The sequence below is a fragment of the Xenopus laevis genome, chromosome 4S, assembly GCF_017654675.1.
Source record: "Xenopus laevis strain J_2021 chromosome 4S, Xenopus_laevis_v10.1, whole genome shotgun sequence".
In the NCBI taxonomy this organism is placed as follows: Eukaryota; Metazoa; Chordata; class Amphibia; order Anura; family Pipidae; genus Xenopus; species Xenopus laevis.
The window spans coordinates 130708207-130735140 of record NC_054378.1 but is presented as its reverse complement, the minus strand read 5'-3'; the positions used below and the strand labels follow the sequence as shown (position 1 = coordinate 130735140).

At 38.3% G+C, this 26934-nt stretch overlaps 1 protein-coding gene across 1 annotated transcript; it reads left to right on the top strand.

Moving 5' to 3' along the window:
• XB5944457.S (uncharacterized XB5944457 S homeolog) lies at positions 1-26619 on the top strand (the record flags this gene model as incomplete). The annotated part of the gene is given in 14 exon segments (NM_001095684.1): positions 1-415; positions 6346-6477; positions 7712-7812; positions 8041-8150; positions 9416-9548; positions 13367-13501; positions 13589-13692; positions 16765-16889; positions 19021-19133; positions 21781-21912; positions 22684-22786; positions 23887-23987; positions 25165-25332; positions 26076-26619. Coding segments are annotated over 14 exon segments (1800 nt in total). The 3' UTR covers positions 26181-26619.
• Positions 26620-26934: the final 315 nt, after the last annotated feature.

The following is a 26934-nucleotide window of genomic DNA, read 5'->3' as shown; positions in this document are numbered from 1 at the left end:
ATCAACATTTAACCTTATAAGCAAGCTCTGACCATCATATTCACCACTCTGCACCCTGGCGAAAGCGTCTTTCTAACCCTAGTTACGTAAGGAAGAGCCGCGAAGCTGCTGTCCACGTGGACTGGTGCTGAAATCTCTCGTCCGGCTGCCAGGCACTGCCATTCCAAACCAAGAGACATGGCAACAAATGGAACTAAAGTGGCTGATGGGCAAATTTCCACAGAACTTAGTGAGGCCCCCATTATTAATGACAAGCCAAAAACCTTGGTGGTGAAGGTTCAGAAGAAGAAAACAGAAGATATGGAAAGAGATACCTGGAAAGGGAGGTTTGACTTCCTTATGTCCTGTGTTGGTTACGCCATTGGACTGGGAAATGTGTGGAGATTCCCCTATCTCTGCGGCAAGAATGGAGGAGGTAAGCTCTTCATAGAAATTATATTTCCCATGATGCTTCAATTGCTACAATTTTTTTGTCTGAAATTTGTCAGATTTTATGGTGTTGTTTTTTATTTCTAAATTAGATTGTTTACACTCCAAACTATTCACTCCACCATGTAAAATGTCATTCCAGAACCAACAAGTGTATTTAGTTGTAATATTGGTGTGTATCTATGTTGTGTTTAGCACCGTGGTCCTAGAGGAACGTTGTTTCGTTTCACTGTGTACTGTACAAACGTATATGGATGAAATGACAATAAACTCACTCTTGACTCTCTTGACTTGACTCTTGACTAGGTACATCTCAGCTCATTTTGTCTGGTCATGTGATTTCAGAAAGAGCCAGCACTTTAGGATGGAACTGCTTTCTGGCAGGCTGTTGTTTCTCCTACTCAATGTAACTGAACGTGTGTCAGTGGGACCTGGATTTTTAATATTGAGTGCTGTTCTTAGATCTACCAGGCAGCTGTTATCTTGTGTTAGGGAGCTGCTATCTGGTTACCTTCCCATTGTTCGGTTGTTAGGCTGCTGGGGGGGAAGGGAGGGGCTAATATCACTCTAACTTGCAGTACAGCAGTAAAGAGTGACTGAAGTTTATCAGAGCACAAGTCAATGGGGGAACCTGGGAAACTGACAATATGTCTAGCCCCATATTTGTATTTGTATTAGTATTATTGTTTGTATCCAATTGGTTCATTAATGGCACAAATAAATCAATGTATCTATCTTTGCCAAAATATGCAATGGATAGTGCTACTGGTCTAGTAACCCATAGCATGGTAGCATGTGTTTGTGCCAATAATGATGGAAATAGCTATAAAGCATGAAGGTCATTTAATTAAACAGCAATTAAAGTCTAATATATCCTTCTAATCATGATATAGTTTTATAGGATCTCTCTGTACAGACTATGAGCAAACTTAGGGGACTGTTCCTGCTGAATTGTGCTTAGTACAGAGGAATACCTATGCTGCCATAGTTTTATGGGATCTCTCTGTACAGACTATGAGCAAACTTAGGGGACTGTTCCTGCTGAATTGTGCTTAGTACAGGGAATACCTATGTTGCCATAGTTTTATGGGATCTCTCTGTACAGACTATGAGCAAACTTAGGGGGCTGTTCCTGCTGAATTGTGCTTAGTACAGGGAATACCTATGCTGCCATAGTTTTATGGGATCTCTCTGTACAGACTATGAGCAAACTTAGGGACTGTTCCTGCTGAATTGTGCTTAGTACAGGGAATACCTATGCTGCCATAGTTTTATGGGATCTCTCTGTACAGACTATGAGCAAACTTAGGGGGCTGTTCCTGCTGAATTGTGCTTAGTACAGGGAATACCTATGTTGCCATAGTTTTATTATAGCTCTTTGTACAGACTACAGTATATGTAAATGTAGGTAATGCTCTTTCTGAATTGTGCTTAATACAGAGTAATACTGTCCTGGCATTGTTTTCTATAGGGTACTATGACCTCAGATGAGTGTTGTCTGCCCCTTATGAATACAGTGCTGCTGAAGGCAACACTGTATTCATGAGTTGTGGGCAAAGTCTTTCAGTCTATGAATTCATTTAGGGGGTGATTCTTGGTGGATTGTGCTTAGTACACAGGTAAACCAATGTTGGCATAGTTTTTGGTATCTCTCTTAACAGGTTATGACCAAACCTAGAAGATTATTGCTGTTAAAAGTATTACGGGTGGGTGCCTATGCTGGCATAGCGGCAGATACAATAAGCGGTGGGTTTCAATAAACATCTCCAATGAGTTCAATGTACATCTCACAGTCTGATAGATCACCCTGTTGGCTTCTTTGTAAAGGGGTTATAGTTCTAGAGGTTGGATAATGGAACAGTTACAGATATTTGTCACCAGAAAGAACAATAGAACCTAAAACAGCAAATGAGCCATTAGCACTTGCATAGAAGCTACAGGAGAACAAAGCAAGAGGGGTGAATCTTGTTACTATTTCATTATGAAAAATACACTGAAACTAAAAGATGCTGCAGAAGATTTCTAAATTGTGCCTTTGATTGTAACTCGTTGGTGCCTGACTGGCATTGTGCTCTCCTACACCGGTTAGAACTTCTAGGTATTTCCAGTCTCTCATCACACAACCTTGAATATATCGTGTTTCTGTATTAAGGCATCATCTTCCTTTCAGCTGCACATTCTTCCTTTTCTTGGAATAAATCTGGAGATACTTAATATTCAGTTTATTTCCATCTCTAAGCGAAGTCCCTGCCGTTGCCTCAAGTGTTGGCTTCTAGGCTTCTAGTTAATGAGATAAAAAAAAAAGGAATGAATGAGCCTCCAACTGAATCGTATCCGCTCCACTTACTGCCTTTGCCCATAATCTTTAAATTTCTGCTAACTCTCAGACTTCATTATCAGCTCATGTTAAATCCAAGAGGTCAGTAGCCACCCATAGCTTGAGGCACTTCATGGACAAGTCAAGGAATGAATATTTTACATGAGTAGGCTTCCTTGTAACCCTGTATAGAATCTTGACTCCCAGTAATGATTCAACCTTCTTCTTTCAAGTAATTATGGCAAATCCGATGCACGTTTTCAAATGAGTGGGATTTAGCCATTATGGGAAATCTTTGAATCAGTATAACTATCCAGAGGGGTAAGTAAAGTGACCTCCTAGTCTTTCAACTCAAATTAACCATGTAACCATGTTAATTCAATATTAGGGCTCCTTAATGTAAAGGTCCATGAAAACCTAACGTAGCTTCCTGGTTTGGAATGATTTTTTATATTGCTGAACTCTACCCCAGGACCCCACACAGAACTGACTTGATGGGGATTCAGAAGAAGTCAACATGAGGAACCCAAGGAACGCTTGTAACTTGTTGATTTAAAACTTAACCTTGGCAAGCTCAGAGATGAATCATGAAGTAGTTGCCCCAGTTACAACAATGTCAGAGGTTGCCTGTCTTGCCCTTCTGTAGAGAAACTGTGGAAAAGTTTATGAATGCAGTGTGCCATGGGTAGGAAACATCAAATAAACTGTGGCCATTCAGTTAGTAAGGACTAAAAGGCCCTAGGTCCCCCCGCTCTCCTGCCTTCTCTGTTTATCTGTAAAATACTTTGAACTAAGTGAGGAGGACAGAATATATGCTGGCAACTTGAACCAAAAAGTCTAAAAACCATTGAGATTCAGCTAGCTATCTGGAACATGAATCCAGGTTTCACAGCGTTGACAAGACTGCAGGAAAAACAAGTTGCCCAAAAATGTTTCCCAGGCTAGCAAGATATAAAAAGGCAAAGATTTTATAAAGAGGGTATTATCTGGGATTTGTCCATCATTTTTCTTTTATAATTATATTAGAAGATCAGAGAAACAAAGTTCTCCCTAAAGTGGCTTCTGACGCCGTAACCATAATTGTTCCACTGATTATGCAACAAACAGAGCTAAACAGAAATAGATACAAACAACAATCTTGATTAGGGATGGGCGAATTTTTTCGCCTCGTTTTGCCGAAAAAATGACGCCCATAGACTTGTATGGTGTCGAGCGTCAAAAAAAAAGACGAGCGTCAAAACAATTTTGCCGCACAGCAAAATGTTTTTGATGCCCATAGACATTAATGGGCATTTGTGACATTTCATCTGCGACATTTCACCTGCGGCGAATTTTTGGCGAAACTAAATGGGTCAAATTCGCCCATCCCTGATCTTGATGAGTTAGGGAGCACAAACTAGGTCATGGTAAAATACAATAAGAAGGGGAGGAAAAATAGCTGTCTCAAAGCAGTTCCATCCTGAAGTGCTGGCTCCTACTCAAAGCCCAGAATTTCTAAATTGTCTCTCTGTGTTGCACGGCTGGTGAAGCTCATTAAATCCCTGAGTTGAATCCGTTGGTTATTACATGAAAAAGTCAAATGTGGGAAAAACACACAACCCAGTCCTGTGCCTATTCTCTAGATCTCGCCGATATCAGTTTTTCAGCTCAAAGTTTAGTGAGTAATAGTCCAGTGGTATCATTGGGAGATGGTAATAGTCCAGTGGTATCATTGGGAGATGGTAATAGTCCAGTGATATCATTGGGAGGTGGTAATAGTCCAGCGGTATCATTGGGAGGTGGTAATAGTCCAGTGGTATCACTGGGAGGTGGTAATAGTCCAGTGGTATCATTGAGAGGTGGTAATAGTCCAGTGATATCCCTGGGAGGTGGTAATAGTCCAGTGGAATCATTGGGAGATGGTAATAGTCCAGTGGTATCATTGGGAGGTGGTAATTGTGGTATTATTGGGAGGTGGTAATAGTCCAGTTGTATCATTGGGAGGTGGTAATAGTCCAGTGGTATGATTGGGAGGTGGTAGTAGTCCTTTGGTATCACTGGGAGGGGGTAACAGTCCATTGGTATCATTGGAGGTAGTAATTGTGGTATCATTGGGAAGTGGTAATAGTCCAGTGATATCATTGGGAGGTTGTAATAGTCCAGTGATTTTACTGGGAGGTGGTAATAGTCCAGTGGTATCATTGGGAGGTGGTAATTGTGGTATTATTGGGAGGTGGTAATAGTCCATTAGTATCATTGGGAGGTGGTAATAGTCCAGTGATATGATTGGGAGGTGGTAATAGTCCAGTGGTATCATTGGGAGGTGGTAATAGTCCAGTGATATGATTGGGAGGTGGTAATAGTCCAGTGGTATCATTGGGAGGTGGTAATAGTCCAGTGATATCATTGGGAGATGTTAATAGTCCAGTGGTATCATTGGGAGGTGGTAATAGTTCAGTGGTTTCACTGGGAGGTGGAAATAGTCCAGTGGTTTCATTGGGAGGTGGTAATATTCCAGTGATATCATTGGGAGGTGGTAATAGTCCATTGGTATCATTAGGAGGTGGTAATTGTGGTATCATTGAGAGGTGGTAATAGTCCAGTGATATCACTGGTAGGTGGTAATAGTACAGTGATATCATTGGGAGGTGGTTATAGTCCAATGGTGTCATTGGGAGGTGGTAATAGTCCAGTGGTATCATAGGGGGGTGGTAATAGTCCAGTGGTGTCGTTGGCAGGTGGTAATAGACCAGTGGTATCATTGGGAGGTGGTAATTGTGGTATCAGTGGGAGGTGATAATAGTGCAGTGATATTATTGAGAGGTGGTAATTGAGGTATCATTGGGAGGTGGTAATAGTCCAATGATATCATTGGGAGGTGGTAATAGTCCAGTGGTATTATTGGGAGGTGGTAATAGTCCAATGGTATCATATGGAGGTGGTAATAATACAGTAGTATCATTGGAAGGTGGTAATAGTCCAGTGGTATCATTGAGAGGTGGTAATTGTGGTATCATTGGGAGGTGGTAATAGTCCAGTGATATAATTGGGAGGTGGTAATAATCCACTGGTATCATTGGGAAGTAGTAATAGTCCAGTTGTATCATTGTGAGGTGATAATAGTCCAGTGTTATCACTGGGAGGTGGTAATAGACCAGTGGTATCATTGGAAGGTGGTAGTAGTCCAGTGGTATCATTGAGAGGTGGTAATAGTCCAGTGGTATCATTGGGAGGTGGTAATAGTACAGTGGTATCACTGGGAAGTGGTAATAGTGGGGTCATTGGGAGGTACAGTCGAAGGGTACAAATTCATGCCATATTGCTGTCTATCTCGACGAGGCACCCTTAGTAATGACACTTATGGGGTTAATCAATAAAGCATACAAGTTGGGAAAATGGCTGAAATATGACAATATCAGTGATTTATCAAACGTTGCCTGTCTATAAATGTTCACTACCTCTGACCCATTTTCCTTGGTCCTAAATCCTCTCCTGGGAAAATATTTCTGGAATTTATCAGCCGATTCTCCGACATCCCATCATTTGTGTATAAAGGCCACAGTGAACGATTTTATTGGCCCAAACGTACTGAATTTTATTGTTACTTTGTTTCTGTCCAGGGGCTTTTCTCATTCCCTATTTCCTTACGCTCATTTTCGCTGGGGTTCCTCTCTTTCTGTTGGAGTGCTCCCTGGGACAATACACTTCCATTGGAGGCCTTGGAGTATGGAAACTTGCTCCCATGTTTAAAGGTACAGATTCACCCACATTTTATCATACTCTGTGTTTCTCTGTGTTTTCCTACACCCCTCCCCAATTCTTTCTCTGTCATTCACAGACAGTAAGGTCGATGGTTTCATTGTCACTGAGGGTTGTTAAATATAAGGGTATACATGAGGAGTTCCATTCCATATTAAAGTGCAAAGCTGAAAGCCGACGATAACTGAGCACTAAGCACCATTTATAAGGATATAGTTTATAGGATATTCATGGCTCCTTTATATTGTATGTACCCGGGGGTTCATTTAGGGGGTTTAACTTAATAGACTATTGTATTTGTTCAACTCAAATTAACCATGTAACTGTGTAAGATGCACATAGAGGTAAATAGAGCATTAGTTATGGGTATGTTATGCTACTCTGTACTGTATCTTCCCTTTGGATACGTTTCATGAGCCTGAAAATACATTTTAGCCGTAACTAATGGTCAATATAAGCTGAAGTGGAAAAGAAGTGGCCACATATGACTTGTGCCCCCAACTAACCAACCAACTAGGGACGCACCGAATCCACTATTTGGGATTCGGCCGAATCCCCGAATCCTTCGTGAAAGATTCGGCCGAATACCGAACCAAATCCGAACCTTAATTTGCATATGTAAATTAGGGGTAGAAAAGGAAAAAGTGGAAAAAATCCTTCTTTTGTGACGAAAAGTCATGTGATTTTCCTACCCGCCCCTAATTTACATATGCAAATTAGGATTCGGATTCAGTTCGGCCAGGCACAAGGATTCAGCCGAATCCGAATCATGCTGAAAATGGCCGAATCCTGGCCGAATCCCGAACCGAATCCTGGATTCGGTGCATCCCTACAACCAACCAACGTGAAGAACATATGGAAACAATACTATAATATATACATTAAATGGTCCTTTTGGGCAACTGCAGATGAAAGTTCTCCTCAATGTGCTTTGGGAAGCCCCAGCTGCAAATCATAGGCAGCCCCCATGTAGAGCAATCATATGGCCCCCAGGAATGCCAGCAACCCCCACCTTGGCCAGGCTTTCTCCATATATCAATTCCTCTCCTTTCTCTTGAGTTTCTCCATGTCAAAACTGCACCCCAGTCTCTAGTTGAGTCCAAGTGCTTTATAAAGGGCAAGAAATCACCATTTAGTTCTTCTTATCAAGGGTTCACCTTATTAGGTTTATATACAGATGTGGAATGTTCCTGCAGACTGATAGGACGAGATCTCTTCTATCTGCAGGTGTTGGACTCGCTGCTGCCATCCTTTCCTTTTGGCTAAATATCTACTACATTGTTATCATCGCCTGGGCTATATATTACCTCTTCAGTTCCTTCACCACTGTGAGTAATAAGTCAAGTTCTTTCCATGTGTAATATTCTCTACTGTGTACAATAAACATGTCCTAAGAAAGGCAGACCCACCCATATCTGTAACATCATTTTACATTTTTTATTAATTATATTCTGAGATATGGGGTGGGGCAGTTTTTCATTTTGGCATAATCCAATGGCATTAGTTGTGATAAAAGGCTATTTTGCAGCAATAAATACATTTCTTTTCTGTTACAGACCCTCCCTTGGAAAAACTGTGACAACTATTGGAATACTGAACGTTGCTTCTCCAACTACAGTATCCCCAACACCACCAATATGACGAGTGCCGTTTTGGAATTTTGGGAGTAAGTTTTTTTTTCCATTTGTGATTGTCACACTTATATGGCTAAAAGTATGTTCTTCTTATTGCTGGAATTGGCTATACATCATTGCCAACCCAAGTGCCACCACATCATCCAATGACATTCCTGACAATTCCTACTTCCTACTTAATGGAACAGTTTGGGGGACCCTTTCCTGTTTCAGCACAATATTGCCCCCCCCCCATGCACAGAGCCAGGTCCCTACAGAATGGGTTTGCTGAGATGGGAAGACCCTGACTGCAGAACCCATCTGAACCCCTGGGGGATGAATTGGAAACCCAACTGTGAGCCTGATCCCCAACATCAGTGTCCAACCTCAGTAATGCTCTTGTATCTGAATGGAAACAACTCCCAGCAACAATGTTCCATCATGGAACCTTCAGAGAAGCACCGGAGCAGTTATAGCAGCAAAGAGGAGGGCAAACCAACGGAAATCCCTGTGGGATGAACTGGAACCGCGACTGTGAGCCTGATCCCCAACATCAGTGCCCAACCTCACTCTTGTGGCTGAATGGAAGCAACTCCCAGGAACAATGTTCCAACATGGAAACTTCAGAGAAGCACCAGGGCAGTTATAGCAGCAAGAGGAGGGCAAACCAACTGAACCCCTGTGGGATAAACTGGAACCCCGACTGTGATCCTGATTCCCAACATCAGTGCCCAACCTCACTCATGTGTTGGCTTAATGGAAGCAACTCCCAGCAACAATGTTCCAACATTAAGTGGGAACCTTCCCAGAAGCACCGGGGCAGTTATAGCAGCAAAGGGGGGCAACTTCATATTACCCCCTTGGGTTAGGAATGAGATGTTGGGAGGAAGGTGTTCCTATATTTTTGCCATACTGTGTACAAGCATGGAAACATTGGCATGGGAAAAAATCAAGATTAGAATGAGTTAGGCAAAGCCAACATCAGCAGCGGAGAAGTTCTGCATCACAAGAACCCTACAAAATATGGGAAGGCGGATACGAAGGATCGGCAGTGGGATATACAGTAAAGCTGATGGGGTTTCACAGCCCACAGTAAAGCAATACTGGGTCATGTTTAATCCAATTGCAGCAGGGTTATGGATATGATATATAGATATCAGTCTTTGAGCTTAAATATCTAGAAAATATGTAGAAATAATATTTTTTGAAATATAAATTCTATGCGTTTTTGAATATTGCACAAACGAAGAAAGAGCAATTGTATGTAGATTATTTTGATACAAGCTCTTTGTATGACAATGATTCAATTCCATTCCAGGCGCAATATGCACCAAATGACTGACGGACTGGAAAAACCAGGGCAGATCCGATGGCCGTTGGCGATCACACTGGCAATTGCGTGGGTTTTGGTCTATTTCTGCATCTGGAAAGGAGTCGGCTGGACAGGAAAGGTAATGAGGAACTGCCGGGATATAGAAAAACCTATATATACTGTCTATTTCCTTTTTTATAATGTCTACTTTTTCTTTACTGCCCTCTTTTCCCTCTCACTTTCATTGTCACCTGCTGAGTAGCTCCTTCCTCCCCCCACTCTCCATGTACAATTCTTTCTTCCTCTCAGAATTCACCACCACTCCTCCTTTTTTCAGTGCCATTCTCTCCTCCATACCCACCTCTACCCATGCAACATTCTCTTCTCCATACCCACCTCTACCCATGCACCATTCTCTCCTATATATCCACCTCTACCCATGCACCATTCTCTCCTCTATACCCATCTCTACCCATGCACCATTCTCTTCTCCATACCCACCTCTACCCATGCACCATTCTCTCCTATATATCCACCTCTACCCATGCACCATTCTCTCCTCCATACCCACCTCTACCCATGCACCATTCTCTCCTCCATACCCACCTCTACCCATGCACCATTCTCTCCTCCATACCCACCTCTACCCATGCACCATTCTCTCCTCCATACCCATCTCTACCCATGCACCATTCTCTCCTCTATATCCACCTCTACCCATGTACCATTCTCTCCTCTATATCCACCGCTACCCATGCACCATTCTCTCCTCCATACCCACCTCTACCCATGCACCATTCTCTCCTCCATACCGACCTCTACCCATGCACCATTCTCTCCTCTATATCCACCTCTACCCATGCACCATTCTCTCCTCTATATCCACCTCTACCCATGCACCATTCTCTCCTCTATACCCACCTCTACCCATGCAACATTTTCTCCCCTTTCCCAAGAGTCATTCTCATTTTCCCAGTGTTTTATTCTTTTTTTGCCAGAGTAACCTTCACTTTTCATGGTCCATTCACTTCCCATACCTATTCACTATGTTCCCCTACTTTCTTTGCCCATTCTGACAGCCAGTTCCATTGTCTTTTTAGTTGATGTTAAATTAAACATGAGGATGTCTGTGCCATCATATATAATATACTATATCAGTCACACATACAGAAAAGGAATTCCTGCTGTTAAGTAGCTGAACTGACTAAATCAATTCATTAATGCTAATACAGGTATGGGATCTGTTATTTGGAAACCTGTTATCCAGAAAGCTCTGAATATTGGAAAAGCAATCTCCCATAGAATCCATTATGATAAAATAATCCACATTTTTAAACATTATTCCCTTTTTCTGTGTAATAATAAAACAGTAGGCTGTACTTGATTCAAACCAAGATATAATTAATCCTTATTTTAAATAAAACCAGCCTAATGGGTTCATTTAATGTTTACATGTTTTTCTAGTAGACTTAAGGTATGAAGATCCAAATTATAGAAAGATCCATTATTCGGAAAACCCGAGTCCCAAGCATTCTGGATAACAGGTCCCATACCTGTATTGATATCCTCAGTTATGGGACACAGAACAGTGGATGAGCTGAACCAAAACATAGCAAAGCCATCTTACCATTATAACTGTATTATCGCTGTATTTTAACTGTATTCTCTCTGCAAATTCTCTCTGTGTTTAACATTTTCATCAGATAACTCAACCATAATCTGCATTTTAAATCTCTTTATGGGGTTATTTGAAATCAACTAATGTGTGTAAGTGGAAAAGGCTTAGGGACCATTAGGTTAAGCTTAGAAGGGGGTAAATCTTACTGAAGGCAAAAGCTTCCATTTCAGTCTCATAATGGAACATGTCAGATAATTACAGTGAAATATGTGCCAATGATAAAGAGCATAGTTAGATATGTGTTCCTAGTCAGAGAAATCATCACATGGTGTTTGATAGAGGAACTTACAGATACGGCTCCTCGTTTTTTTCTGATGGAAGAGGGAAATTATATTACTGTGGTTATTGGTACCCAGAGACACATCACAGGGCAACGTTTTGGAAATGCTTCTATTTAATTAATGGCCCATGTTCTTCTCCTTCAGAAATGAAGAACGTTTGTGAGAGTGTGCAATGTTATGAGATATAAGATAGATATGATTTTATTGACTGTTACCGTGTTATTAAATTAGATGGCAATATAAAGTATCTGTATATAAGGAGGGCATGCCCTGGAATGCAATGTGTCCCAGTCAGAATGCCCAAAAACTCAAAAAAAGTTTTTTACTAGAAAAACCAAATTTTTAGTGGGAAAAAAAACCTTGAATTTTTCAAGATTTACTGTACCCCGAGGATGGAAAAAGTCTGAATCCGAAAATCCAGCATCTCAGACCTGCCGAGGTTGTATATAAGTCATTAGGAAAGGTCCTTATCCTATTTGGAAGTTTCTGTGGTCTGCGCTGGAATTAGCCCGAAAAATACAACTATTTCAGACTTTTGGGCAAAAATGTAGTAATTCAGGAAAAAAGTCAGAAAAAATTATTTGATTCAGCTTTTCAATCCTTTTTTTGTTTGTCCCTGATCCAATGAAATTGTGATTTGTTTTAAAATAATAAATAAGGTCCAGTCATGGATTTTTGTTTGGTCAGACTTTTTTGATTAAAATAGTCAGATAATTTCAGAACTTTGATAAATAAGGCCCTTGGTCTACTACAAGTTGTACAAATTGTTTTGCTTGAGGAATCTATAGATGTTATGAATATACAAGTATTATGCGAAGGACAAATTTCCTATAGAATCCCATCCCTGCTGGAGAAACTACAGCGTCGGAATCTGAAATATTGGGTTTTGTCAGCAGAGAAAGCGACGGAAAGAGCAATTCTGACACTTTTAAGGACAATCATGATAGAGATGAGGACGATGAAAAACTTTGAAGGGAAGTAACAGAGAGACGCTTGGAGAAACCTTAAATAGTCCAATGTTTTCCAGCTTGGCACTTCTGGAGGCAATGATGATTGTTAGAGCTAAATGTCATGAGTTCAGAGGGTTCGGACACAACAGTCTGACAAAATCTTCTTTTTATGGGGATGTTGGGTTGCTAAGAGCTTGTTGGGTTGCTAAGAGCTTGTTGGGTTGCTAAGACATTGCTTAGTCCAAGGTATTGTTGGGTAGATAATTGTCCTTGATTACACATGGTGGAGGATGCAGCAAATTGCAGAACACTTTTTGTATCTGGAAGAGAAGGACTTGGATTAGTTTGTCATTCTTCCATCCTGAAGTAGACACAGAGAATACACTGAAATGAGAAATACCTTACACCACAGAGAAGACTTTTATTACTTGTATTACTCGAAATATAACGTTTACAGTATCACTTCTTTGGTTTAAATATATGTATTTTTAAACATTTGCTTATTTATTTATATATATATACAGTATATATATGGTGATATGGATATATGGTCATTTCCCCCATACATTTCAATATATCTGGGCTTATTTATTCTTGTATATTTAGTTATTTTTTTGAAGAAATCATTTATAAAAAATATTGTTGACTTCTTTTGCTTTTCTGCTTGAAACGAGCGTGCATTCTGGGAGTTGGGTGTTCCGGATGTCTGACTTGTCCTAGAACCAGTTTCTAGACCTTAACGACTGCCACCTGCTCCCTGGAACGATCAGTTGGTGCAAGTGAGATCTGACAGTCACAGATGAGTGAGTTGTCTGTAACAAATGATGATAACAAATCTAATAATAATATGTAAATAAAGGGAAAGAATGCTTGTTATGTTATCCAAACCATTTTTTACTCTTTCTCCCAGGCTATTCCAATTTCCTGCCCATCTGCAAACTGATTATTGTCTCAGGTTGAAGGTTCATTTGCAGCTCAGTCCAAGAATCGCAGCTGTTCCAGCAAAGAGCAGTTCCTTGTTTTTCCATAAATATTTCTTTCTCGGCAGGTGGTCTACTTCTCAGCGACATATCCCTACATCATGCTGGTCATCTTGTTCTTCAGAGGAGTGACCTTGCCGGGAGCCTTGGATGGGATTTTGTTTTATATAACTCCTAAATTCAGCAAGCTCTCGGATTCAGAGGTAATCTACCGACACCGTGACAAATAACCATAATGAAATAAAGTCACAAAAACGATCAATTCCAACGATATCTTCCATGTTGTGCAGGTCTGGCTGGACGCTGCCACTCAGATCTTCTTCTCTTATGGTTTGGGACTTGGCTCCTTAATTGCTTTGGGAAGCTACAATCGATTCCACAACAATGTTTACAGGCAAGTACAGAGGAAAATTGAATCCTAATAAAATACATTATGGATTAAAACATCAGGATATGAAAGTATACTTGAAATATTAAGGTATAAGAACAACTACATTTTTCTTGACACAAAGGGGGTTATTGTATTTATTAGAGGTCAAACACCAAAAACTAATTTTTACAATAAAATCTCATTTTTTGTGAAAAAAACTTGGAATTTTTTCAGGATTTATTACACCCTGAGGATAGAAAAAGTCAAAATCTGAAAATCCAGCATCTGAGACCTGCCAAGGTTGTATACAAGTCTATGGCAGAAGTCCTGAAGATGTTGCCATCTGCTCTGGGTTTTGTGCAAGAATCAGATTTCATGGATTTTGGGCAAAAATAAAAAAAAGTGGAAAATCTGAATAAAATCTGTACATTTTGAATTTTCTTATGTATTTTACAGATATTTTTTGAGTTTTTTTCCTGCACTGGAATGTGTAGGTATAATGTATTGATAAATAAGGGGAAGTAACCTGTGCAGATTTGGTCAGAGTATATTTCAGAAAATACTGAGATAAATTTGAATTTTGATAAACTCCCAAATACTCTCTTATAAAACTAGGGATGCACCGAATCCAGGATTCGGTTCGGGATTCGGCCAAGATTCGGCCATTTTCAGCGGGATTCGGATTCGGCCGGATCCTTCTGTCCGGCCGAACCGAATCTGAATCCCAATTTGCATATGAAAATTAGGGGCGGAGAGGGAAATTGCATGACTTTTTGTCACAAAACAAGGAAGTAAAAAATGTTTTCCCCTTCCCACCCCTAATTTGCATATGCAAATTAGGATTCGGATTCGGTTCGGTATTCGGCCGAATCCTTCGTGATACACAAAATAGTGGATTTGGTGCATCCCTATATAAAACAGAACAATGATTTTGTTTATCACAGTTTACCTCTCAAGTTTATAAGGTGCTGCCTAAACCAAATGGTTTCTAATTCTATACTGTACAGTCAAGGATCTACCCCTCTATAATATGTAGATCTTATGATCACTGTAGTTTTAAATAATCTGCTTGTCCAAAAAATCATCCAAGTCCCTCTTATAGTCATTAACAGAATCAGCATCACAACATCACCCGGCAGTGCATTCCCCAATCTCACTGAAGAACCCCCCCTACTCCACATCTACTAAAACTTCTGTTCCTCTAGTCTAAAGTGGTGGCCTCTGGTTCTTTATTCCTTTCTCAGGGAAAAATATCCCCAACAATATTTATTTTTGCTTTTTATTTTTAGAATACTTACAGTATTTTTAAATTTGAGTTTTTTCCTAAACTTGATCATGGAAAAAAAATCTTGGATAAACTCAGGTGTTTTTTTATTATTTTTTTAACTGAAATATCTAAAAGTTGATGTTCATTTAATGAAAAAAAGACTCCGTTGCCTTGAAAATAACATTCATTCGTTTTTTTAAAAAGCTCACCAGGTTTTAGCTGCCAAATTTTCTCATTCAAGTTTTCAAAAAAGATAACTCATAAAAATTCAAAATTTGGAAAACTTGGAAGGGTTGAAGAACAAAACATTTATTTACTGAAAAACATAATGAACATATAAAATAAGAGCGATGGCAAAAATGCCTAGAATTCCAATATTTTGGATGAACCTCTTTTGAACGGAAGAGCACTTGGCCAGCAAAAACTAATTCTGATGAATTATGACTTTTAAAAAATAAGTCATAATAATGCGTCATAAATATGATTTTTAAACTAAAATTCTGGCTTTTAATCTAATAATTATGACTTAAAAATTATGAGTTTAAAAGTCAGAATTTTGACTTTTTAAAGTCAGAACTAAAAGTTTAAAAGTCATAATTATGAGATTAAAAGACAGAATTATGGAATGGTGAAGCCCTTTCTTGGCATCTCCATTAGTAGGTAATTATATTTTTGGGGTGGTTATTCTGAAGGCCATTTTGGATCATCTTTGTTCCTCTCTTAACAGATTTCCTCTCAAAACCTCCCTTGTTGGGGGAGGATAAGGTTCAGGATCTACCTCATATTTTCTCTGGTACTCGGAGTGTAAATTTTTCCTTTAAACAGGTGGCGCTTAAAACGTGCATGGCTTTAGGATGGCTGTGGAAAAAACATTGGTACTGGGGTCACATTTTGGACAAAGACACAAAATGATCAGATTTGTGGTAGGCCTGTAATAGTGGAGAGCAGTTGCCTTTTATTGATGTTTCTCTACTATACCTGAATGTGCCACAATGGCTGCTGCATGAGTGATATCACAAGGGGCAAGATTTACAAAGTGCCAAATATGCATGAAATGCCGGTGTTGTATGCAATTTTTTTCATGGAATCTGGGATTTGAGGTGTGTGGGGAAGGAGATTTGCCTGCAAATATACATCACTGAAATTGCACGTAAATTCTCACCTGACAAATCAAGTAGACAACAGGTGCTATGTCTTGGCTCCTATGTTCCACTGACACGTTCAAGTTTGGCACTTGGTAATTCTTTATCATGCTGTATGACAGTGGTCCCCAACCTTTAGAACCTGTGAGCAACATTCAGAAGTAAAAGGAGTTGTGGAGCAACACAAGCATGAAAAATGTTCCTGGGGTGCCAAATAAGGGCTGTGATTGAACATTTAATAGCCCCTATGTGGATTATCAACCTACATTGAGGCTCTGTATGGCAGTACAACTGTTTTATATGCAACTAAAACTTGCCTCCAAGCCTGGAATTCAAAAATAAGCACCTGTTTTTAGGTCACTGAGAGCAACATCCAAGGGGTTGGAGAGCAACATGTTGCTCGCGAGCTACTGGTTGGGGACCACTGCTGTATGATATGGGTATTTTCACACTGGGAGATAAAGTATAACACAATTCTAAGTGTAGGTGGTTCATCTTCACTCCTCAAATAGTGAGTGTCACAAGCTGTTCTCCCAAGCACACTTGGTAACTTCCCCGCATGTGACCCAAGTGCCATCTCCTTTTCAGAAGCTGTTGAAATCTGGCAGTCACCATTATAAAACACCTCCGTGCAACCCCCCTGAGATCCATGTCTATGCCCTAACTGGACCCTCTTATCTCTTCCAGGGATTCTATCATTGTCTGCTGCATCAACTCGTGCACAAGCATGTTTGCTGGTTTAGTAATCTTCTCTATTGTTGGCTTCATGGCCCATGTCACCAAGAGACCTATAGAACAAGTAGCTGCCTCAGGTAATGTACCAACATGGGTTGCTTGTGAGGTATGTTGCTTCTTACAGAGCTCAAGGGAAGGTGATGGCCCTGGGGACGGTGTTGCCAAAATGTCAACTAAAAGTCTATCCAAGACCAAAAAGAAGCAGCATCAAATCACAGTTCTGAAGGCAATCAGCTATTTAGGGCCAATAGGTAGAGGTCCAAGGGAAACCTTTGCCCATTGCTGTATAACACCACAATCCCAGGCTCCCTTTATAAAGATATCCGTGTGCCTCATCGGTGGCAAATTAGATGCACTTTAGGGATTATGTACAATTGTACTTGGTTGTAGTAGATCATTTCGTTCTTATTATCCCCTAAATCTCTGCCCATTGGTTCTGCTATTGTTTAAAGTGCTAAAACCAGAAATGTACTTTCAGCTGAAACTCCAGGGAAATACCCGGAAAAATGCAAATGGGGATTTTAACGAATGAAAGAAAATGTACTTTCGAAACTGGCAATAATTAAAAACATTCAATGATTGTAAAGTTAGATTTAAATTAGATTACATCCACTGCTGCTTCTGTAGCTAAAATGTAAGAAAATTCATTGTTGAATCAGAATTACATTTTCCAAATGCTTAATTCTATCTTGCCCTGAGCTCCAACACCCCACTGAAACACTAATCCCTGCTGCAAATTGCACATTTACTTTTACAAAATGTTGAAAATGTTGAAAGGAAAAAACAAATACATTATTTGTCAAACAGAAAGCCCTGCTGTAATTTGCACATTCGATTTATTATTGAAAATTTATCAACATTTTTAAACATCTTTAGAGAAAATATAGATTATTTGTGAGAAAGACAATCTAAGATCACTTTATGAAGCACTGTTTTACCAAACAAGGGTACCCCTTATTAAAAAGATGGTGGTTTCAGATCCCACAGCAAATCATTCCAGCGTGGAAAGCAAACTGTTTGTTAAATCACTGATTGAATTGTCCAAACACTAGGGGGCATATTTATCAAGGGTTGAATTTCGAATCGAAAAAACATCTAATTTAGAATTCAAAAAGACCAACCGAAATTAAGTCAAAGTTGTTGTTTTTTAGTCGAATAGGTCCATTTTCGATAGAATAGGTTCGTATTCAGCCGAATTTTTTTCCCAATAAACTTTTTTTAAAAAAAGTTTATCATGGTAAAGAATTACCAATTGACTCCAAATAGGTTCTAGGAGGCCCCCCATAGGCTAAAACAGCAATTTGGCAGGTTTTAGTTAGTGAATGGTGAAGTAGATATTCAAATTTTAAATTTTTTAAAATTCAAATCGAATTTGGACTATTCCAAATTCACAAAATTAGCTTGAAATTCTAATTTTTTTCATTCAAAAATTCACCTCGACCATTGATAATTCTGCCCATAAGGGGCAGATTTATTAAGGGTCGAAGTGAAAATTTGAGTTCAGATATTCAAAAAATTTTTGCTCAAAACTCTCAAATTTGAATTGTGAATTATCCAAACTCGATTCGAGTTTTAATTCGAATTTTGCGAGTTATCATACTCTGGCCCTTTAAGAACTTGAATTTGACCTGCCGAACTACTGTATAAGTCAATGGGAGAGGTCCAAGGATCGATTTTTCTCAGAAAAAAAACTCAAATTCCAATCAAGTTTTTTTAATTCGGATCAAATTCGATTTAAGTTTTCGGGTCAATTCAATTTGTCCGAACTGAGAAAATTTGATTTTATTAATAAATTTTGATTGGTTGAGTTTCGAATTCATGGGAGTTTTAAAAAACTCACATGAATTCGGAATTCGAAATTCGACCCTTGATCAATGTGCCGCACGATGCCATTTTGTGATTTACAGCAGGGATTAGCGATTCAGTGGGCTGTTAGAGCTTGAAAGTGCTCCCTGCTGTAAACTGCAATTGTAATTGCATTTGCTTTATTTTAACAATTTTAAATTTGAAAACAAATTAAAATTTAAACAAAATAGGAAACAAAAAAATTGAAAGGAAATCGAGATTGTCATACATAAAAATACTTGGTTTGTTTGCTCTCATTAAAAACATGAAGGATCCCATTACTCTGCCTGATAATGGGGATATCCAACATTCTGGTCACACCCTGCAAATGGATTTCATATATTTCTCCTCTTACTCTCCCAGGTCCTGGGTTGGCGTTTTTAGCTTATCCTGAAGCGGTGACGCAACTGCCCATATCTCCGTTGTGGTCGGTGCTTTTCTTTTCTATGTTGCTGATGCTTGGGATTGACAGCCAGGTAATTGAATAGAATCTTGCCTTGAAATTCTCACTCTCAAAAAGTTTCAGTGATTTTTGTCCAAACAAGACTTTCCCATATCTAAGGTTTTGGCAATGGCCATCTTGGGTAGAAAACTGTTCTTCCACATTGTAGAGATGCACAGCAGAAATCTCGGGGCAGCATATTGACGTTTTAGAAAGTTTTTAGAAGTTCAGTTTATAAAAACATTGATTTGGATATATGAAAACTTCGGTGTAAATTGTGGTAAAATGTGAGCTCCAAAATTATAATGCAGAAACTGTACAATTAAACAAGGAAATGTCCCTGTTATCTCCCTCATAACCGAATGTTCAGCTGTTATCTCTCCGTGTAAATGATTGTATTAAATATTGTCTATTAAGACTTTTTTAAACATTTTTGCAAACCAGTGATTTATTCAGAACTTTCACAATACAAGCAAAAAAAAAAAGGGAAACAAAGAATTTTATGGAGCCAATTCTTGGGCGATGTTGCAGGCGGCCGATGCTGAGCACTAGACTGAACAAACTATGCCCATTTGTCACATAAATGAAAAGTTATTGGCAAAACGTAGAAATGTAGGTCAACTTGGGCCCTTGGCATTTCTTTCAGACTCTAAGACAAATGAGAGAAATTGAATTATAATAATGACTGTATTTTTATCTCAGAATTATTATTACACCAATATGTTGAAGCTTCCCCAATGTGAAACGAACTCATTAGTGAAATCCATAGCCCACAAAAGTTTATAAACGACTTTGTGTAAATGTGTAAGGGGGAACTGAACCAAATACCATTTATCACAGCTTTGTCAACGGAGAGAAATTAAGCATCTACAAGTCGAGTTCATGTAAAAGCCAATAGCAGTTGTATTACAAAAATCCACTTTTTTGAAGATTAATTTGAAATTTGGCAAAATCGCTTAAAATAATAGAATGAGGTTTTTTTTTTACGGGATAGAATTTTTTTAATTTGAGTAATAGGCACACATGTGAGATTTTTTTTTACTTTTTTTGAATGAGAAATAAACCTGAAAATTCAAACATTAAATTTTTTGATAAAACTGGCCTCTAAGGGGCTCACGAATCTCAACAAAAAAATTATGGTTTTCCTATATTTCTAAAAAGCTCTAAAATGTGAGATTTATTCAGTGTAATAAATAGTGATGGGCGAATTTATTCGCCAGGCACGAATTCGGGGCGAATTTGCGTGATTCCCCGCCAGCGAATAAATTGGCAAAATGCCCGCGGAAAAAAATTGCCGCGCCGGAAAAAAATGAGACGCCGGCACCGTTTCGCGAATTTTTCACCGTTTCGCGAAATTCGCGCGAAATTTGTGAATTTTCCAGCGCAAATTCGCCCATCACTAGTAATAAACAGAAAAACCTATAATTAGTGATGGGCTAATCTGACCCATTTCGATTCAACAAAAATTCCCAAAAATATTCGCCAAATGTATTGGTCCATGGGCAACAACATTTTTACCAGACAATTTTTTTCACCCAATGGGCTTCTCTTTTTTCACTACTTATAATGCCAAACTTTGGCAAGTAAAAGTTTTTGAGGTGCTATAGAAGTCAGTGGAAGCTGCACTGATCTCATTGGACTGCTTTAAAGCATTTTGGACTTTTAGAGGTTTTCTGATTTTTTTTTCAATTAGAATTGTCAGAAAAACTAAATTTAAAATTATTCAGCCCTTTTTTTGTTCATAACTCTTATATTTGGATCTTTTAATAAATTCAGTGACAATTGAGGTTTTAGAGTTTGTGAGTGTAGTTGTGGTATCAAAAACCTCTAAATCCACTTAAATCCGATCTTAAATAAATGTTCATAATTAGCACCATTAGCATATTTTTCATATTCATATTCTGAGCTAGAATTTTGTAATGCATTTTGTTTTGCCGGGGAAAAAAAATCTAGCTTCTTTTAGTGGGGGAATAAATTAAGAAAAACACCCATTGACTCCAATGCATTTGATGTGAGAAAAAAAATTACTCTTGACTTTAATGCATTTAGTGAAATTTGGACATTTCGTGAATTCTTTTTTTTTTGTTCATTTTTGGCTGAAGTGAAATGGGCCAGTTTTGCTCATCACTACTTACCACCTAAGAGATTCTGTTTATTTCACAGATGTTTTTTTGAATCTGAGTATTTTCTTAAACTCAGGGACGAAAAAATTGAATAAATCAAATAAATTTTTTTCTCTCAACCATTAGCATTTTTATAAAAAAAAAAAACCTTTGGAATAACTCACCTTGTGTTAATTTGCAGGGAAAAAATATCTTGGTGATCACAAGTGATGAGTGAATATTTTCACTGTTTCACAAATTTTTCAGCAGTTTCTTTGAATTGTTTGTTCAGATTCACTAGTCATTTTACCATTCATTTTTAGAAATTATAATGTTTAAAGAAAACTTGGAAAACAGAACAGCTTAAATATTGAATATACACCTCTCAAATTTTCAAAATGTTTTGATTGATAACTCTCAAACGGTCAAGTTGCATTAGAAAACATTTTAGCAAATCTAGGGTTAATAGAATACCTCATTATAAACATTTTTAGGGGGATGAACTGGTGGAAATAATATTTAAAATGACTATATTAAAGTTGTGCTTGTTTTTTTCCAACCTTTTGTTTTTTTTTTCAGTTTTGTACAGTTGAAGGCTTTATTACAGCTCTGGTGGATGAATTTCCAAAGTTGTTGCGCACACGGAGAGAAATTTTCATTGCAGTTGTTTGTGTTGTTTCTTACTTAGTGGGACTGTCCAACATAACCCAGGTGAGTAGCACCTACTCAGTTACAAAGCCTCACACATCCTGCAATGTTTGGGCTGTGCCTCAGTTGTTTTCCTCAAAAAGCAGAACTTTCCCCCAGAATTGAGATATTATAACAGGGGCACAATGTTTTGCAAATACAATGTTCTGAGATTCATTTGGTGGAACCCGGTTGAGCGTGTAGGTGAAACATGAATGGAGTACAATGAAAGTAACATCTCCTCAAGGCTGGTGTTAATTCCAGGGGTCTCTTGGATCTTTGCACTCCATACTTTGCACCTTACATGGAATTCATAACAAGCTAAAAGCATGGAACTCGTGTAGCATCAATGGAAACTGCTAACACGAGAAACCTATAGGAGACCCAAGTACAATAAGTGAGGGACTTTGGTCTTGCAGAAACTCTAACTGGTAATTTTTTACGACAAGACGTTTCCAGTTGTTAAGCCTGAAAATGTATAACAATTAGCAGTAGCATAACAATTGGTAGTTCCGAATAATTAACCTGTGGGAGGGTATGGTAGATAAAACTCTACTAGTGTCCACCAAAGCCCTGAGTTTCTCTCTGACCCAACTTTACAAATATCAATTTTATACTATCAATTCTCTGTTCATTTTTCTCACCAATGTTGTCTGCAAAGTGTGGCTTTTCTTGGCAATTTATACCAGTGAAATGAACCAGTTACACCAAATGAATCAACGTTTGGCTCTTTTGTACGTTTTCCTTCCTTTATACGGCGCAAGAAATCTAACAGAAGTCTCTGTGTTCATTCAGGGTGGAATTTATGTATTCAAACTGTTTGACTACTACTCGGCCAGTGGAATGAGTCTCTTGTTTCTGGTCTTCTTTGAGTGCATCTCCATTTCTTGGTGTTACGGTGAGTCCAGTAACCAGAGCATAGAATGACCCACAGTGGTGAAATATAATGACAGTGGTGGCCATCAAAGGAAAAAGTCCATGAGAAATTAACCCATCTGCCCTATTTTCCTTAAATAGTTTCTCCTGTACCTTGAGCCTCTGTCTGTAAATTGGGTAAGCAATCAGAAAGGGTGGACAGAGTTCAGGAGATCTCTGTGCGTAATCGCTAATCAAAGCCAAACCTCCTGCTAAAAAAAGGTCAACTCAGTGGGAGCAGATGTAACTTCCCTGAGAGACCCTGGTTTAGTGCTAAGAGCATAACCTTGCCAAAAGCCCATTGGGTAATGGTAATGTAAGAGATGAGACTAACACAAGATGAATAAATCACTTTAAAACTTAATAGTGTTTCACATTATTATACAGGTTCAAAGATATAGAATCAAATACTTGCCGTAATAACATTAACATTTCCCTAATTATATTTCTGCCTAAAACCTTTTCTGTCGCTCTATCTGGGGGCCCATTTACTTAGCTTGAGTGAAGGAATAGAAGAAAAAAAGACTTCGAATTTCGAATAATCGAATTTGGCTACTTCGACCATCGAATAGGCTACTTCGGCCTTCGAATCGAACAATTCGAACTAAAAATCGTTAGACTATTCGACCATTTGATAGTCGAAGTACTGTCTCTTTAAAAAATACTTCGACCCCCTACTTCGGCAAGTAAAACCTACCGAGGCCAATGTTAGCCTATGGTGAAGGTCCCCATAGGCTTCCCAACAATTTTCTGATCGAAGGAAAATCCTTCGATCGATGGATTAAAATCCTTCGATCGTTCGATCGTAGGAATTGGGATAAATCCTTTGATTTCGATATTCGAAGTCGAAGGATTTACATTCGGCAGTCGAATATCTAGGGTTAGTTAACCCTCAATATTCGACCCTATGTAAATTTGCCCCCTGTTGTCTATGTTGGTACAAAAGCATCTCAGGGCGATGTAGTTACCGATTGGTCTTTTTTATACTACAGGAACAGGAGTCGTGTGATTTCATGTGATATTTTACAGATAATGTAATGCCTAACATTCTAAAACCAAAATTCTTTTGAACTCATATTTCAGGCGTTAACAGATTCTACGATAATATTGAGGAAATGGTCGGCTACAGGCCTTGTCTCTGGTGGAAACTCTGTTGGACTTTTTTCACCCCCATCATCGTAGCAGTAAGTAGATCAGAAATGACTGTAAATACCAAATGGATCAAGGTCATTATCAATTATTTACAATATTGCCCCTTATAACTGGGACTACACGACTCACCACTCACATTCTCACCCAAACAATGAAAGTTCTTGCAGATTATTTCCTATTCATATTAACATTTTTGGGGTTACTACCATTAGACAAATAGGCTTATTTACAATTATAGCAGAAACAATATTTCCTAACCTCATAAAACCTAGGCTTGGGACACAAACACCAAGAATTTGTCTTCAGACATATATATATATATATATAGGAATAGATTATTTTTGCTTCCTGAGGGAAACTCATTGACATTTTCTTAATTCTAAATCCTTCTCATATGCAAATGGGGAACAGTCAATGGTATTTTCATGTTCCAAAAGAGAGAAAAAACATGTATCACATTGGGATTAATGACCAGATAAGCAAATAGCCAATATTTGGCATATATATACATATATATATATATATGTGTGTATGTCCTTCCCTTCCTGGGAACAGGTCTAGAAATAATTTGATTCTTAACATTAACACCTAAGCATGGGGGTCTATTTCCAGGAATTAATGGGATCTGGCGGTTTCTAAACAAACAACCACTGACATTTTTGAAAAACCCCTATTATGATTATATTGCCATCAACATACTCCTCTCAGGCGTTTATACCTAATTCTCTACTGAAAACTTTAAAACCTTTAGACAAATGCAGATTAAAGGAAATAAACAGAATTAAGCTCTACATTGGCTATTTGCTTATCTGGTCATTAATCCCAATGTGATACATGTTTTTTCTCTCTTTTGGAACATGAAAATACCATTGACTGTTCCCCATTTGCATATGAGAAGGATTTAGAATTAAGAAAATGTCAACGAGTTTCCCTCAGGAAGCAAAAATAATCTATTCCTGCGCCTCTTAATGGTGCTCCAACAGCACTTTCCTTAATTTCTTTCCGTGTTACCAACGTAACCTTTTCAACACTAATTTGCCAGCGAATTTCTTTGGCTGGAGAAAAAAGCCAAGTTCTTCTCATCAGCAGAATTCACAGAGCAGTTTATTAATCAAAAATGGAAATTCTCAATCAGTTCCTTTTATGACAATGTCCTTTTCATTCAGAGATGATCAGATGGATTCATTGCACTCAACACTTCTCTTTCAGGGAGTCTTCCTTTTCAGTGCTATTCAGATGACTCCTCTGACTATGGGCAGCTACGTTTTCCCATCTTGGGGGCAAGGAGTCGGCTGGTTCATGGCTTTGTCATCCATGGTGTTAATTCCAGGTTACATGGTTTATTTGTTTCTGTCTCTTAAAGGCTCATTAAAACAGGTATGTACCAAAAGTCTAGACTAGTTATTAAATTGGGTGACGGCACAATGAGTATTTGAGTGGGTAATGTCGCAATGGGACATACAATAAACTGATGGGTTATAAATAAAGTTATGCTAAATGCCAGAATAACATGTTGATATTGTTGAGTACCTTTATGTTTTTACTATATTTTTTGGGACCATACACTTAGGGGGTTATTAATTAAAGTCCGAATTCCAAAAACTCGAAAAATTTTAGTTTTTTTTTATACCATAAAATCAAAATTTTTAGCGAAAAAAAACCCCTAAAATTTTCAGAATTCATTAAACCCTGAGGGTGTTAAAAGTCTGGAAAAAAGTACTCCAACTCAGACCTTCATGTAGAAGTCAATGGGAGATGTCCCGAAGATATCCTGATCGGCACTGGTTTTTATGCAATAATCCCAAGATTTTGTGGTTTTCGGGCAAAAATCTCAAAAATTAGTACGATTTGGTTTTTTTTCATGATTTTTTCGAGTATTTTCCCGCCCATGAAATTATCTCAAAAATATATTGATAAATAAGGGGAAAAAACCTGTGTGGATTTGGTCGGATTAGCTTTTAGAAAATAATGAGATATTTTCGGATTTTGATAAATAACCCCATAGAGTCTACCCGTGCTATATTCCTTGCACATATTACATTGACTAAGCACATTGGTTGTGTACTTTAACAAATACTCTCTATTACTTGGTCAATGAAGTAATTTACTCTTTTCTCCAGCGCCTACAACTCATGATACGACCAACCGATGAAGTCGTCTGCTCTGAAAATGGCCCAGAACAACTGTCCCAGAGCAACTCCGCAAACAAGGAAGCTTATATATAAAAATGTTCCGAGTTTTGTTCCAGTGATGCAGTTGTGAAGATATTCTGAAATCATAACGGTTGACATGACCACCAATTTACATCTGGAATAAAGAATTTACCTACCTCCAGTGACAAAAAGGGGACCATCCAAACAAAGAGCACAAAGAAAAAAAAAAATCTTGGGTTATTTTCTTAATATTTTCTTGGGTCACCATGGCAAAATGGTATCAGCAGGTGGTTTAGACTGTTAACGTTTTTAATCTTTTCTGCGGGAGTGACATTTGTAAACTGTTTGCGTTTTTAAACCTATACTTGGCATGAAGATGTGAGGTTCTGAGTCTAATTTGTATCCACGTAACCAGCTCCCCAAAACAACATATACGTAGAATCTTGTTTTTAGTCAATATTTGTGATTTCAAGTTAAATTTAAATAATATGTATATATATTAAAAAAAAAAGACTGAGGTTAGTTATAAAGATATTATAGCAAAAATACATTTTATCTCGTATATATTTACCCAAAGCTTTACGGTAAATTTTATGGTATTTTATGAATATATATTTTTTTTCTTTTCTCTTTTAAATTTTTTTTCTTGAAATATACCCATTGTTTGTTATGAACTATGGAAGCACAAATAGTTGATAATAACAGGAAAATATTACAGGGCCAGTCAATATGATAAAGGATAGAGAATCGTTTGCTTATCGCTGAAAACATTTTACGCAAAATATCGATGCAAAAAAAATCCCGAATGCAATTACCCGGTGTTATT